The 13,963-nt window shown below is 35.7% G+C and overlaps 1 protein-coding gene and 1 long non-coding RNA gene across 3 annotated transcripts in view; one reads left to right on the top strand and one right to left on the bottom strand.

The window, feature by feature from the left end:
• LOC133634156 (uncharacterized) overlaps nucleotides 1-13,963 on the bottom strand; it is a 90,519-nt gene that overhangs the window by 18,737 nt on the left and 57,819 nt on the right. The gene's annotated exons all lie outside the window — the stretch shown is intronic.
• Nucleotides 1-13,963, top strand: part of rims1b (regulating synaptic membrane exocytosis 1b) — a 220,202-nt gene that overhangs the window by 158,079 nt on the left and 48,160 nt on the right. For both annotated transcript variants that reach the window (XM_062027187.1, XM_062027188.1), the window contains 2 exons: nucleotides 75-194; nucleotides 5,410-5,499. In XM_062027187.1, coding sequence (XP_061883171.1) covers nucleotides 75-194; nucleotides 5,410-5,499 — 210 coding nt within the window. The remainder of the gene's footprint in view (nucleotides 1-74; nucleotides 195-5,409; nucleotides 5,500-13,963) is intronic.

Raw genomic sequence — 13,963 nt, 5'->3', positions numbered from 1 at the left:
TTGTACATGTTTTTTTTTTGTTGTTTTTTTTGTCCTCCCTCCCTTGCGTTTCGTGGGCGCCGCTGGCTGTACAGCTCCACCCTCCCTGCATGCCTAAAGAGCAGGCTGCCCCAGAGGCAAGAGGGGGGCAACAACATGCATCGTAACATCTTTGCACACCGTGTGCTCAGGTTCACTGACGAGGTCCCAGTTAGGTAAGAACACACCCCCCTACCCCCATGTCACGTTTCCTCTCTCCTTATTCCGACCATGTCCCTCCTTTCTTAAGCCCGTACTGGCAAATGCAGAGCATTAAACGAGGACGGAAAAATCAAATCTTAAGCCTTTTGTCATCGTCCATGCGAAGCTCTTGGCCCTGAAAGCATTATGTGCAATGTCATGCGATCGCAGCGAGCCGACCATCTGCTGGAAATAACTGTTGTCCCCTCGCATCATCACGTGACAGGAAAAAGTACCGTATTTTTCGGACTATAAGTCGCGACTTACACTACCGTTCAAAAGTTTGGGGTCACATTGAAATGTCCTTATTTTTGAAGGAAAAGCACTGTACTTTTCAATGAAGATAACTTTAAACTAGTCTTAACTTTAAAGAAATACACTCTATACATTGCTAATGTGGTAAATGACTATTCAAGCTGCAAATGTTTGGTTTTTGGTGCAATATCTACATAGGTGTATAGAGGCCCATTTCCAGCAACTATCACTCCAGTGTTCTAATGGTACAATGTGTTTGCTCATTGGCTCAGAAGGCTAATTGATGATTAGAAAACCCTTGTGCAATCATGTTCACACATCTGAAAACAGTTGAGCTCGTTACAGAAGCTACAAAACGGACCTTCCTTTGAGCAGATTGAGTTTCTGGAGCGTCACATTTGTGGGGTCAATTAAACGCTCAAAATGGCCAGAAAAAGAGAACTTTCATCTGAAACTCGACAGTCTATTCTTGTTCTTAGAAATGAAGGCTATTACACAAAATTGTGTGGGTGACCCCAAACTTTTGAACGGTAGTGTATGTGTGAAATTTAGAGATGTCGATATATGCGTTAAAATGTAATATCGGAAATTATCGGTATCGTTTTTTTTATTATCGGTATCAGGTTTTTTTTTTGGTTTTTTTTTTTTTATTAAATCAACATAAAAAACACAAGATACACTTACAATTAGTGCACCAACCCGAAAAACCTCCCTCCCCCATTTACACGCATTCACACAAAAGGGTTGTTTCTTTCTGTTATTAATATTCTGGTTCCTACATTATATATCAATATATATCAATACAGTCTGCAAGGGATACAGTCCGTAAGCACACATGATTGTGCGTGCTGCTGGTCCACTAATAGTACTAACCTTTAACAGTTAATTTTACTCATTTTCATTCATTATTAGTTTCTATGTAACTGTTTTTATATTGTTGTACTTTCTTTTTTATTCTAGAAAATGTTTTTAATTTATTTATCTTATTTTACAATTTTTTTTAAAAAGTACCTTATCTTCACCATACCTGGTTGTCCAAATTAGGCATAATAATGTGTTAATTCCACGACTGCATATATCAGTTGATATCGGTATCGGTAGGTAATTAAAGAGTTGGACAATATCGGAATATCGGATATCGGCAAAAAGCCATTATCGGACATCCCTAGTGAAATTATTAACACATTACCGTAAAATATCAAATAATATTATTTAGCTCGTTCACGTAAGAGACTAGAACAGGGGTGTCCAAACTTTTTCCACTGAGGGCCGCACACGGAAAATTTAAAGCCTGCTGGGGCCATTTTGATAGTTTTCATTTTCAAATCATAACAAAATATATGGATTTTGGGTTTTTTTTACCTTTAGGGCTCCCGGGGACCATAAAGGGTCTATGTCATTAAAATGTTAAAAACAAGTCAAATTATTATTTTTTTTTTTTTATTTAACGCTTACAGTAAATCTCTACAGTATATCAACTTTAGGTTGATATAAAATTTAAAAAACCAAAAAGTTTTTATGCCTTTTCTGTCAAGACAACTTTGTTTTTTATAATAAAACTGAAATATGCAGTATTTCCCCCACTGCCCAAAACATTCAGAAAGCAATGTTTGATGTGAAGTTAATTAGAGCCTTAAAAACATCAATAATGCAAGACACCATTGATATTAATTCATTGTTATTTTTGAGTAATCCCAGTGAAAAGATAAATAAAATCCCATTATATATATTTAGGATACAAAAAGTGCCCCACTCAAAGTGATACATTTTTATTAGGTTTTTGTTTTACTTTCAACACTTAAGTTACGTGATCAACTTCAGATATATCTGTCAATTTTACGTTTGAACTATTATTTTGTTTGTTTTATGCTCTTTTGTCAAAGAAAACATTGATGTTTTTGTATGGCAACCACACAATATATGCAATATTTTCCACATAAAACATTTTTAAAGTGAAATATTTGAAATAATTGGAGCTTTGTATAGGTCAATAATTCATTATAACATTGTTTTTTTTGTTTTTTTTTAACAATGGCAAAAAAAGAAAAATAAAGATAGACAAAAGAAGAAAAAAAACAGCCTGCATGGCAGCTTTGTGTCAACATTGCAACTTTTTCTAGTTAGATTTCACCTCATTCTACCTTTTTTAATTTTTAATTTTTGCAATAGCATTTCCAGAATATGTGGCGGGCCGGTAAACAATTAGCTGCGGGCCGCAAATGGTCCCCCGGGCCGCACTTTGGACACCCCTGGACTAGATGTATAAGATTTCATGGGATTTAGTGATTAGGAGTGACAGATTGTTTGGTAAACGTATAGCATGTTCTATATGTTATAGTTATTTGAATGACTCTTACCATAATATGTTACGTTAACATACCAGGCACGTTCTCAGTTGGTTATTTATGCCTCATATAACGTACACTTATTCAGCCTGTTGTTCACTATTCTTTATTTATTTTAAATTGCCTTTCAAATGTCTATTCTTGGTGTTGGCTTTTATCAAAAATGTGACTTATACTCCAGTGCGACTTATATATGTTTTTTTCCTTCTTTATTATGCATTTTTGGCCGGTGCGACTTATACTCCGGAGCGACTTATACTCTGAAAAATACGGTTATTGGGGTATTAAAAATATTTTTTTGCAAACCAGTAATTAATAATCCGCAAATAATGTGCCGATGTTGAGTGTCTGTGCTGTCTAGTGTAATACTCTTCCATATCAGTAGGTGGCAGCAGGTAGCTAATTGCTTTGTAGATGTCAGGAATAGGGTTTTACTGTACACCGGTATTAGTATAGTACTGCGATACTAATGAATCATTTTCGGTACTATACCGCCTCTGAAACGTACCGGTTCCGCACACCCGTCGTCGTCACGTTGCTGGTTTACGAGCAGACGAGCATGATCGGCAGCGCACAATCACAGAGTACTTACAAGCAGACACAGTGTGTAGACAAAAAAGGGAGAACGGACGCATTTTGGTTCAAAAACTAAAGATAAAGGTGAAGTTATAACACTGAAACAGGAAGAGATACTTTAGGACATGGCTAGCTAGCTAGCGGCTAACGTCCAGCCCCAGTCGGCAGTGTTTTAGCTACTTCTTAAATCACTAATCCTCGTCTCCATGGCGACAAATAAAGTAAGTTTCTTACAAGTATCATCCCTGCAGGACAAGGAATAGCTAAACATGCTTCACTACACACCGTAGCTCACCGGCGTCAAAATGTAAACAAACGCCATTGGTGGATCTACACCTAACATCCACTGTAATAATACCAAGTACAGGAGCGTATCTAGTCGATACTACTATGATTACGTCAATATTTTTTGGCATCACATCATCTTTCATTAAAAAAAAAAAAATCATATTATGATTATAAACTCAGGAAATATGTCCCTGGACACATGAGGACTTTGAATATGACCAATGTATGATCCTGTAACGACTTGGTATCGGATTGATACCCAAATTTGTGGTATCATCCAAAACTAATGTAAAGTATCCAAACAACAGAAGAATAAGTGATTATTACATTTTAACAGAAGTGTAGATAGAACATGTTAAAAGAGAAAGTAAGCAGTAAATGAACAAGTAGATTAACAATTCATTTTCTACCACTTGTCCTTAATAATGGTGACGAAATAATAGGTAGATAAATGACACAATATGTTACTGCATATGTCAGCAGACTAAATTAGGAGCCTTTGTTTGTTTACTTACTACTAAAAGACAAGTTGTCTTGTATGTTCACTATTTTATTTAAGGACTAAATTACAATAATAAACATATGTTTAATGTACCCTAATATTTTTTGTTAAAATAAAGCCAATAATGTAATTTTTTGTGGTACCCTTTATTTAGAAAAGTACCGAAGAGTATCGAAATAATTTTGGTACCGGTACCAAAATATTGGTATCGGGACAACACTAGGTTTGTCGCGATCACAATGTGCAGACGACAGCGGGAGGCAGTGTGCAGGTAAAAAGGTATCTTATCGCTTAAACCAAAAATAAACAGCAGGTGAGTGCCTCTAAGAAAAGGCATTGAAGCTCAGGGATGGCTATGCAGAACAAAACTAAAACTGAACTGGCTGCAAAGTAAACAAAAACAGAATGCTGGACGACAGCAAAGACTTGCAGCGTGTGGAGCAGACGGCGTCCACAAAGTACATCCGTGACATGACAATCGACAATGTCCCCACAAAGAAGGATAGCATCCGCACAACTTAAAATAGTCTTGATTGCAAAACAGGTGCGGGGGGAATATCGCTCAAAGGGAGACAGGAAAAGCCACCGAAATAGAAGCGCAAGACACTACACACAGGAAGACAACAACAAATTCAAAATAAGTCATGTCGTGACAGTACACCTACTTTGAGACAAGAGCTATATTGATACATGCTTGGTTATGGTTTGAATTCATATCCAACAATTGCCAGAACGACTTTGTATCGTTGTATGAGTTTCATTTTTGTAATGTTTTCTACTGGTGGTGTGCCTCGGGATTTTTTCAATGCCAAAAAATGTGCCTCGGCTCAGAAAAGGTTGAGAAACACTGCAGCAGAGGATAGTGATGTGAACGCTGGCTTCTCTCCACCTTCGCATGCACACCGACTAGCAGACTCTTTCCCCGCTTAGACCTGGTTCCCATGGCAACTCTGGAGACTTCCATCCGAGTGGATGTATAGCGATGATAAATGGAGCTAGCGCCTCAGAGCACATGTTACTGCACTGTCTGACGGCCTTCCTTCCTCTCTTTGTCCCCCCTGCTTACTGTATGTCTCTCTGTCCCTTTTTCCCCCTCCCGTATGATTTCTTTCCCCTTACTCATTTTTTCTCTTATTTTCGACCATTGTTTCCAACCATGTCCACGCTTGCGTCTCCACGGCGATGTCTACCTTACTTCTCTGCCGCTATGTTACGCTGGTGCAGCGACCTGCAGCCGTCACTGGACAGAGTGAGGAGTGCCAGCACCACATGTCTCAGACCAGACTCCAACTTTCACTCTTCTGACAGAGACAGGTATTCAAAAACAACGCCCATAATGTGTGCACACCAACCCAAACTTATTCACGCATTAAAAAAATGTGCATGGCCTTTTCACGATAGTTTATTTGTCCTCACGTCACGGTACTTAAGTTTGGACAGGCCTTCTCATTCAATGCGTTTTCTTTATTTTCATGACTATTTACATTGTAGATTTGTCACTGAAGGCATCAAAACTATGAATGAACACACACGGTCAAAAGTTGACATACACGTGTAAAGAACATAATGTCATGGCTGTCTTGGGGTTCTAATCATTTCTACCACTCTTGTTTTTTTGTGATAGAGTGATCGGAGCACATACTTGTTGGTCACAAAAAAACATTCATGAAGTTTGGTTCTTTTATGAATTTATTATGAGTCTACTGAAAATGTGAGCAAATCTGCTGGGTCAAAAGCATACCCTACCGTTCAAAAGTTTGGGGTCACATTGAAATGTCCTTATTTTTGAAGGAAAAGCACTTTAAACTAGTCTTAACTTTAAAGAAATACACTCTATACATTGCTAATGTGGTAAATGACTATTGTAGCTGCAAATGTCTGGTTTTTGGTGCAATATCTACATAGGTGTATAGAGGCCCATTTCCAGCAACTATCACTCCAGTGTTCTAATGGTACAATGTGTTTGCTCATTGGCTCAGAAGGCTAATTGATGATTAGAAAACCCTTGTGCAATCATGTTCACACATCTGAAAACAGTTTAGCTCGTTACAGAAGCTACAAAAATGACCTTCCTTTGAGCAGATTGAGTTTCTGGAGCATCACATTTGTGGGGTCAATTAAACGCTCTAAATGGCCAGAAAAAGAGAACTTTCATCTGAAACTCGACAGTCTATTCTTGTTCTTAGAAATGAAGGCTATTCCACAAAATTGTTTGGGTGACCTCAAACTTTTGAACGGTAGTGTACATACAGCAATGTTAATATTTGGCAAGTTTTACTGCAATACGGCACTTTTGGTAGCCATCCACAAGCTTCCAGTTGAATTTTTGACCACTCCTCTTGACAAAATTGGTGCAGTTCAGCTAAATGTGTTGGTTTTCTGCACATGGACTTGTTTCCTCAGCATTGTCCACACGTTTAAGTCAGGACTTTGGGAAGGCCATTCTAAAACCTTCATTCTAGCCTGATTTAGCCATTTCTTTACCACTTTTGACGTGTGTTTGGGGTCATTGTCCTGTTGGAACACCCAACTGCGCACAAGACCCAACCTCCGGGCTGATGATTTTAGGTTGTCCTGAAGAATTTGGAGGTAATCCCATTTACTCTCTGTAAATCACCAGTTCCATTGGCAGCAAAACAGGCCCAGAGTGTAATACTACCACCACCATGCTTGACGGTAGGAATGGTGTTCCTGGGATTAAAGGCCTCACCTTTTCTCCTCCAAACATATTGCTGGGTATTGTGGCCAAACAGATCAATTTTTGTTTCATCTGACATCACATGGACAAAGATAAGACCTTCTGGAGGAAAGTTTTGTGGTCAGATGAAACCAAAATTGAGCTGTTTGGCCACAATACCCAGCAATATGTTTGGAGGAGAAAAGGTGAAGCCTTTAGTTTGATGGCTACCAAAAGTGCCTTATTGCAGTGAAACTTGCCAAGGGACATGTAAGCAAATATTAACATTGCTGTATGTATACTTTTGACCCAGCAGATTTGCTCACATTTTCAGTAGACCCATAATAAATTCATAAAAGAACCAAACTTCATGAATGTTTTTTGTGACCAACAAGTATGTGCTCCAATCACTCTATCACAAAAAAATAAGAGTTGTAGAAATGATTGGAAACTCAAGACAGCCATGACATTATGTTCTTTACAAGTGTATGTACACTTTTGACCACGACTGTATTTAACAAAAAAAGGTAAAATAACTGAAAACATGTTTTATGTTATAGTTTCTTCAAAATAGCCACCCTTTGCGCTGATTACTGAGCTTCAATCACACATGTGAAGTGAAAAGTGAAGTGAATTACATTTATATAGCGCTTTTTCTCAAGTGACTCAAAGCGCTTTACATTGTGAAACCCAATATCTAAGTTACATTTAAACCAGTGTGGGTGGCACTGGGAGCAGGTGGGTAAAGTGTCTTGCCCAAGGACACAACGGCAGTGACTAGGATGGCGGAAGCGGGGATCGAACCTGCAACCCTCAAGTTGCTGGCACGGCCGCTCTACCAACCGAGCTATACCGTCCCACATCAGGGTGGCTATTTTGAAAAAACTAGAATATAAAACATGTTTTCACTTATTTAAATTTTTTTTGTTTTACTAGAAACATATGCTTTTGTAAGATTTGCAAACACAAAAATTAGTTTTTTACTCAATATGACAGTAATGTTCTTAGAATCCTGAGATAATGTGACCAAAGCAATACAAATGTATTCAAACATAACTCCTAAACCAGCAAAATGTCTAATAATGCCTGAAATAATATATAATTGTGAGTTATACTACAAACGTGTGCTTTTGTAAGGTTTGCAAACACAAAAAATAGTTTTTTACTCAATATGACAGTATAACTTTCCTACTAAATATGACAGTTATTCAAACATATCTCCAAAATCAAACACGCAATATGTGTAATAATGCCTGGAATAATGTATCTTTGTGAATTTCAGTAGAAACATGTCCTTTTGTAAGGTTTGCATACACAAAAATGTGTTTTTTTTACTCAATATGACAGTAATGTTCTAAGAATCCTGAGATAATCCGAAAAAAGCAATACAAAATGTATTCAAACATAACTCCCAAACCAAACATGCAAAATGTCTAATAATACCTGAAATAATATATAATTGTGAGTTATACTAGAAACGTGTGCTTTTGTAAGGTTTGCAAACACAAAAATGTGTTTTTTACTCTATATGACAGTGTAACTGCCATACTAAATATGACAGTTATTCAAACATAACTCCAAAACCAAACACGCAATATGTGTAATAATGCCTGGAATAATGTATCTTTGTGAATTTCAGTAGAAACATGTCCTTTTGTAAGGTTTGCATACACAAAAATGTGTTTTTTTACTCAATATGACAGTAATGTTCTTAGAATCCTGAGATAATCCGAAAAAAGCAATACAAAATGTATTCAAACATAACTCCTAAACCAAACATACAAAATGTCTAATAATGCCTGAAATAATATATAATTGTGAGTTATACTTGAAACTTGTGCTTTTGTAAGGTTTGCAAACACCAACATTTGTTTTTTACTCAATATGACAGTGTAACTGTCATACTAAATATGACAGTTATTCAAACATAACTCCAAAATCAAACACGCAATATGTGTAATAATGCCTGAAATAGTGTATCTTTGTGAGTTTCAGTAGAAACATGTCCTTTTGTAAGGTTTGCATACACAAAAATGTGTTTTTTTACTCAATATGACAGTAATGTTCTTAGAATCCTGAGACACTGCGAAAAAAGCAATAAAAAATGTATTAAAAAATAACTCCTAAACCAAATATGCAAAATGTCTAATAATGCCTGAAATAATAAATATTTGTGAGTTATACTGGAAACGTGTGCTTTTGTAAGGTTTGAAAACACAACATTTAGTTTTTATACTCAATATGACAGTATAACTTTCATACTAAATATGACAGTAATTCAAACATAACTCCTAAACCAAACATGCAAAATGTCTAATAATGCCTGAAATAATATATAATTTTGAGTTATACTAGAAACGTGTGCTTTTGTAAGGTTTGCAAACACAAAAATGTGTTTTTTACTCAATATGACAGTATAACTTCCTTACTAAATATGACAGTTATTCAAACGTAACTCCAAAACCAAACACGCAATATGTGTAATAATGCCTGAAATAATGTATTTTTGTGCTTTTTAGTAGAAACATGTCCTTTTGTAAGGTTTGCATACACAACAATTATTTTTTACTCAATATAATAGTATAACTTTCATACTAAATATGACAGTTATTCAAACATAATTCCAAAACCAAACATGCAAAATGTCTAATAATGCCTGAAATAATATACAATTGTGAGTTATACTAGAAACGTGTGCTTTTGTAAGGTTTGCAAACACAAAATGTATTTATTTTACTAAATATGACATATATGACAGTAATGTTCTTAGAATCCTGAGATAATGCGAAAAAAGCAATAAAAAGTGTATTTAAACATAACTCCTAAACCAAACATGCAAAATGACTAATAAAGGCCTGAAAAAATGTATATTTGTGAATTTTACTATAAACATGTCCTTTTTAGTTTTTTGCTCAATATGATAGTATAACTTTCGTACTCAATATGACAGTTATTCAAACATAACTCCAAAACCAAACACGCAATATGTGTAATAATGCCGGAAATAATGTATCTTTGTGAATGTCAGTAGAAACATGTCCTTTTGTAAGGTTTGCATACACAAAAATTTGTTTTTTTTACTCAATATGACAGTAATGTTCTAAGAATCCTGTGATAATCAGAAAAAAGCAATACAAAATGTATTCAAACATAACTCCCAAACCAAACATGCAAAATGTCTAATAATGCCTGAAATAATATATAATTGTGAGTTATACTAGAAACGTGTGCTTTCATAAGGTTTGCAAACACAAACATTTGTTTTTTACTCTATATGACAGTGTAACTGCCATACTAAATATGACAGTTATTCAAACATAACTCCAAAACCAAACACGCAATATGTGTAATAATGCCTGGAATAATGTATCTTTGTGAATTTCAGTAGAAACATGTCCTTTTGTAAGGTTTGCATACACAAAAATGTGTTTTTTTACTCAATATGACAGTAATGTTCTTAGAATCCTGAGATACTGCGAAAAAAGCAATACAAAATGTATTAAAAAATAACTCCTAAACCAAACATGCAAAATGTCTAATAATGCCTGAAATAATAAATATTTGTGAGTTATACTGGAAACGTGTGCTTTTGTAAGGTTTGAAAACACAACATTTAGTTTTTATACTCAATATGACAGTGTAACTGTCATACTAAATATGACAGTAATTCAAACATAACTCCTAAACCAAACATGCAAAATGTCTAATAATACCTGAAATAATGTATAATTTTGAGTTGTACTAGAAACGTGTGCTTTTGTAAGGTTTGCAAACACAAAAATGTGTTTTTACTCAATATGACAGTGTAACTGCCATACTAAATATGACAGTTATTCAAACATAACTCCAAAACCAAACACGCAATATGTGTAATAATGCCTGAAATAATGTATCTTTGTGAATTTCAGTAGAAACATGTCCTTTTGTAAGGTTTGCATACACAAAAATGTGTTTTTTTATTCAATATGACAGTAATGTTCTAAGAATCCTGTGATACTCCGAAAAAAGCAATACAAAATAAAATGTATTCAAACATAACTCCCAAACCAAACATGCAAAATGTCTAATAATGCCTGAAATAATATATAATTGTGAGTTATACTAGAAACGTGTGCTTTTATAAGGTTTGCAAACACCAACATAGGTTTTTGACTCAATATGACAGTGTAACTGTCATACTAAATATGACAGTTATTCAAACATAACTCCAAAACCAAACACGCAATATGTGTAATAATGCCTGAAATAATGTATATTTGTGAATTTCAGTAGAAACATGTCCTTTTGTAAGGTTTGCATACACAAAAAATGGTTTTTTACTCAATATGACAGTAATGTTCTTAGAATCCTGAGATACTGCGAAAAAAGCAATAAAAATGTATTAAAAAATAACTCCTAAACCAAACATGCAAAATGTCTAATAATGCCTGAAATAATAAATATTTGTGAGTTATACTGGAAACGTGTGCTTTTGTAAGGTTTGAAAACACAACATTTAGTTTTTATACTCAATATGACAGTGTAACTGCCATACTAAATATGACAGTTATTCAAACATAACTCTAAAACCAAACACGCAATATGTGTAATAATGCCTGAAATAATGTATCTTTGTGAATGTCAGTAGAAACATGTCCTTTTGTAAGGTTTGCATACACAAAAAATGGTTTTTTACTCAATATGACAGTAATGTTCTTAGAATCCTGAGATAATGCGAAAAAAGCAATAAACAATGTATTCAAACATAACTCCTAAACCAAACATGCAAAATGTCTAATAATGCCTGAAATATTGTATATTTGTGAATTTTAGTAGAAACATGTCCTTTTGTAAGGTTTGCATACACAAAAAAATGTGTTTTACTCAATATAATAGTATAACTTTCATACTAAATATGACAGTTATTCAAACATATCTCCAAAACCAAACACGCAATATGTGTAATAATGCCTGGAATAATGTATCTTTGTGAATTTCAGTAGAAACATGTCCTTTTGTAAGGTTTGCATACACAAAAATGTGTTTTTTTTACTCAATATGACAGTAATGTTCTTAGAATCCTGAGATACTGCGAAAAAAGCAATAAAAAATGTATTAAAAAATAACCCCTAAACCAAACCTGCAAAATGTCTAATGCCTGAAATAATATATCGTTGTGAGTAGGGCTGCAACAACTAATCGATTAAATTCGATTATAAAAATAGATGGCGATTAATTTAGTCATCGATTCGTTGGATCTATGCTATGCGCATGCGCAGAGGCAATTTTTTTTTTTTTTTTTTAATTTTTATAAACCTTTATTTATAAACTGCAACATGTACAAACAGCTGAGAAACAATAATCAAAATAAGTATGGTGCCAGTATGCTGTTTTTTTTTCCAATAAAATACTGGAAAGGATAGAAATGTAGTTTGTCTCTTTTATCCGATTAGTAATCGATTAATCAAAGTAATAATCGACAGATTAATCGATTATCAAATTAATCGTTAGTTGCAGCCCTAGTTGTGAGTTATACTAGAAACGTGTGCTTTTGTAAGGTTTGCAAACACAACATTTTGTTTTTTTACTCAACATGACAGTGTAACTTTCATACTAAATATGACAGTTATTCAAACATAATTACAAAACCAAACACGCAATGTGTGTAATAATGCCTGAAAGTACATAACTCCACATGTGTTCATTCATAGTTTGAGAAGGTGTGTCCAAACTTTTGGCCTGTACTGTACATCATTGAATTTTTCAAAATTCACATTCCCATTTTGAATAGGAAATCTTTTCATTTAAAGTATCACGTCCGACTCGAACCTCTCCATCGGTGTAGTTTGCATGGTCTGCTTGTATGGGTTTCCTTTTGGTACTCCGGTTTCCTCTCACAGTCCAAAACATGCATGTTCGGTTGTGGTTATGGTTATGGTTGAATTTATTTCCAACATGTTAACAGATACAATGTGATGCATCGTATAATATTTACATATGTTCTTTTTGTTCTCTTAACATGTTCGAAAAGGACTGGAAAAGAAGCAAAAATTATTGAATCCTAATTCATAGCAATTACTAACATATTTATTCACTTCCCGGTCTGATCTTGTAATTGTAACAAAATTTAAACCAATGAATGCAACACTTCTCTTAATAGTTAAGCCAGTCATGATTCACATATGAGATGAATAATACCTAATTTTCCACAAAGTTCAAGATTTTTATTGAGATTCTTCTTCCTTGTACTTTATAAACGCTCGTACTTTGTACAGCCTCTTAAAGTGGATCATATTAGTATAGTGTTTGACATCTTTGCATAATTCCTTACGTAATTTAATTTCACATACTGATATGCTAAAGGTTTTAAGTGTTGTTCTGAGGTTGTATTGTATGTAATTGTTGTACATTCTGGGTAGCAGGTTATAGTTAGCTCCGTGTGTAATTTGTTGCACCAAATCATTGAGTTTTAATATTTTTGATTTAATAAATAAAGAGTTCATTGGCATCCATCCATTGATCTTCTTCCGCTTATCCGAGGTCGGGTCGCGGGGGCAGCAGCCTAAGCAGGAAAGCCCAGACTTCCCTCTCCCCAATCGTCCAGCTCCTCCCGGGGGATCCCGAGGCGTTCCCGGGCCAGCCGGGAGACATAGTCTTCCCAACGTGTCCTGGGTCTTCCCCGTGGCCTTCTACCGGTCGGATGTGCCCTAAACACCTCCCTAGGGAGGCTTTCGGGTGGCATCCTGACCACATGCCCGCACCACCTCATCTGGCTCCTCTCGATGTGGCAGAGCAGCGGCTTTACTTTGAGCTTCCCCCCGGATGACAGAGCTTCTTACCCTATCTCTAAGGGAGAGCCCCGCCACCCGACGTAGGAAACTCATTTCGGCCGCTTGTACCCGTGATCTTGTCCTTTCGGTCATAACACAAAGCTCATGACCATAGGTGAGGATGGGAACGTAGATCGACCGGTAAATTGAGAGCTTTGCCTTCCGGCTCAGCTCCTTCTTCACCACAACGGATCGATACAGCGTCCGCATTACTGAAGACGCCGCACCGATCCGCCGGTCGATCTCACGATCCACTCTTCCCTCACTCGTGAACAGGACTCCGAGGTACTTG

Source organism: Entelurus aequoreus, linkage group LG18 (assembly GCF_033978785.1).
Source record: "Entelurus aequoreus isolate RoL-2023_Sb linkage group LG18, RoL_Eaeq_v1.1, whole genome shotgun sequence".
Lineage (NCBI taxonomy): Eukaryota > Metazoa > Chordata > Actinopteri > Syngnathiformes > Syngnathidae > Entelurus > Entelurus aequoreus.
The sequence above is the reverse complement of the archived record's forward strand: the minus strand, read 5'-3'. Positions and strand labels throughout refer to the sequence as shown.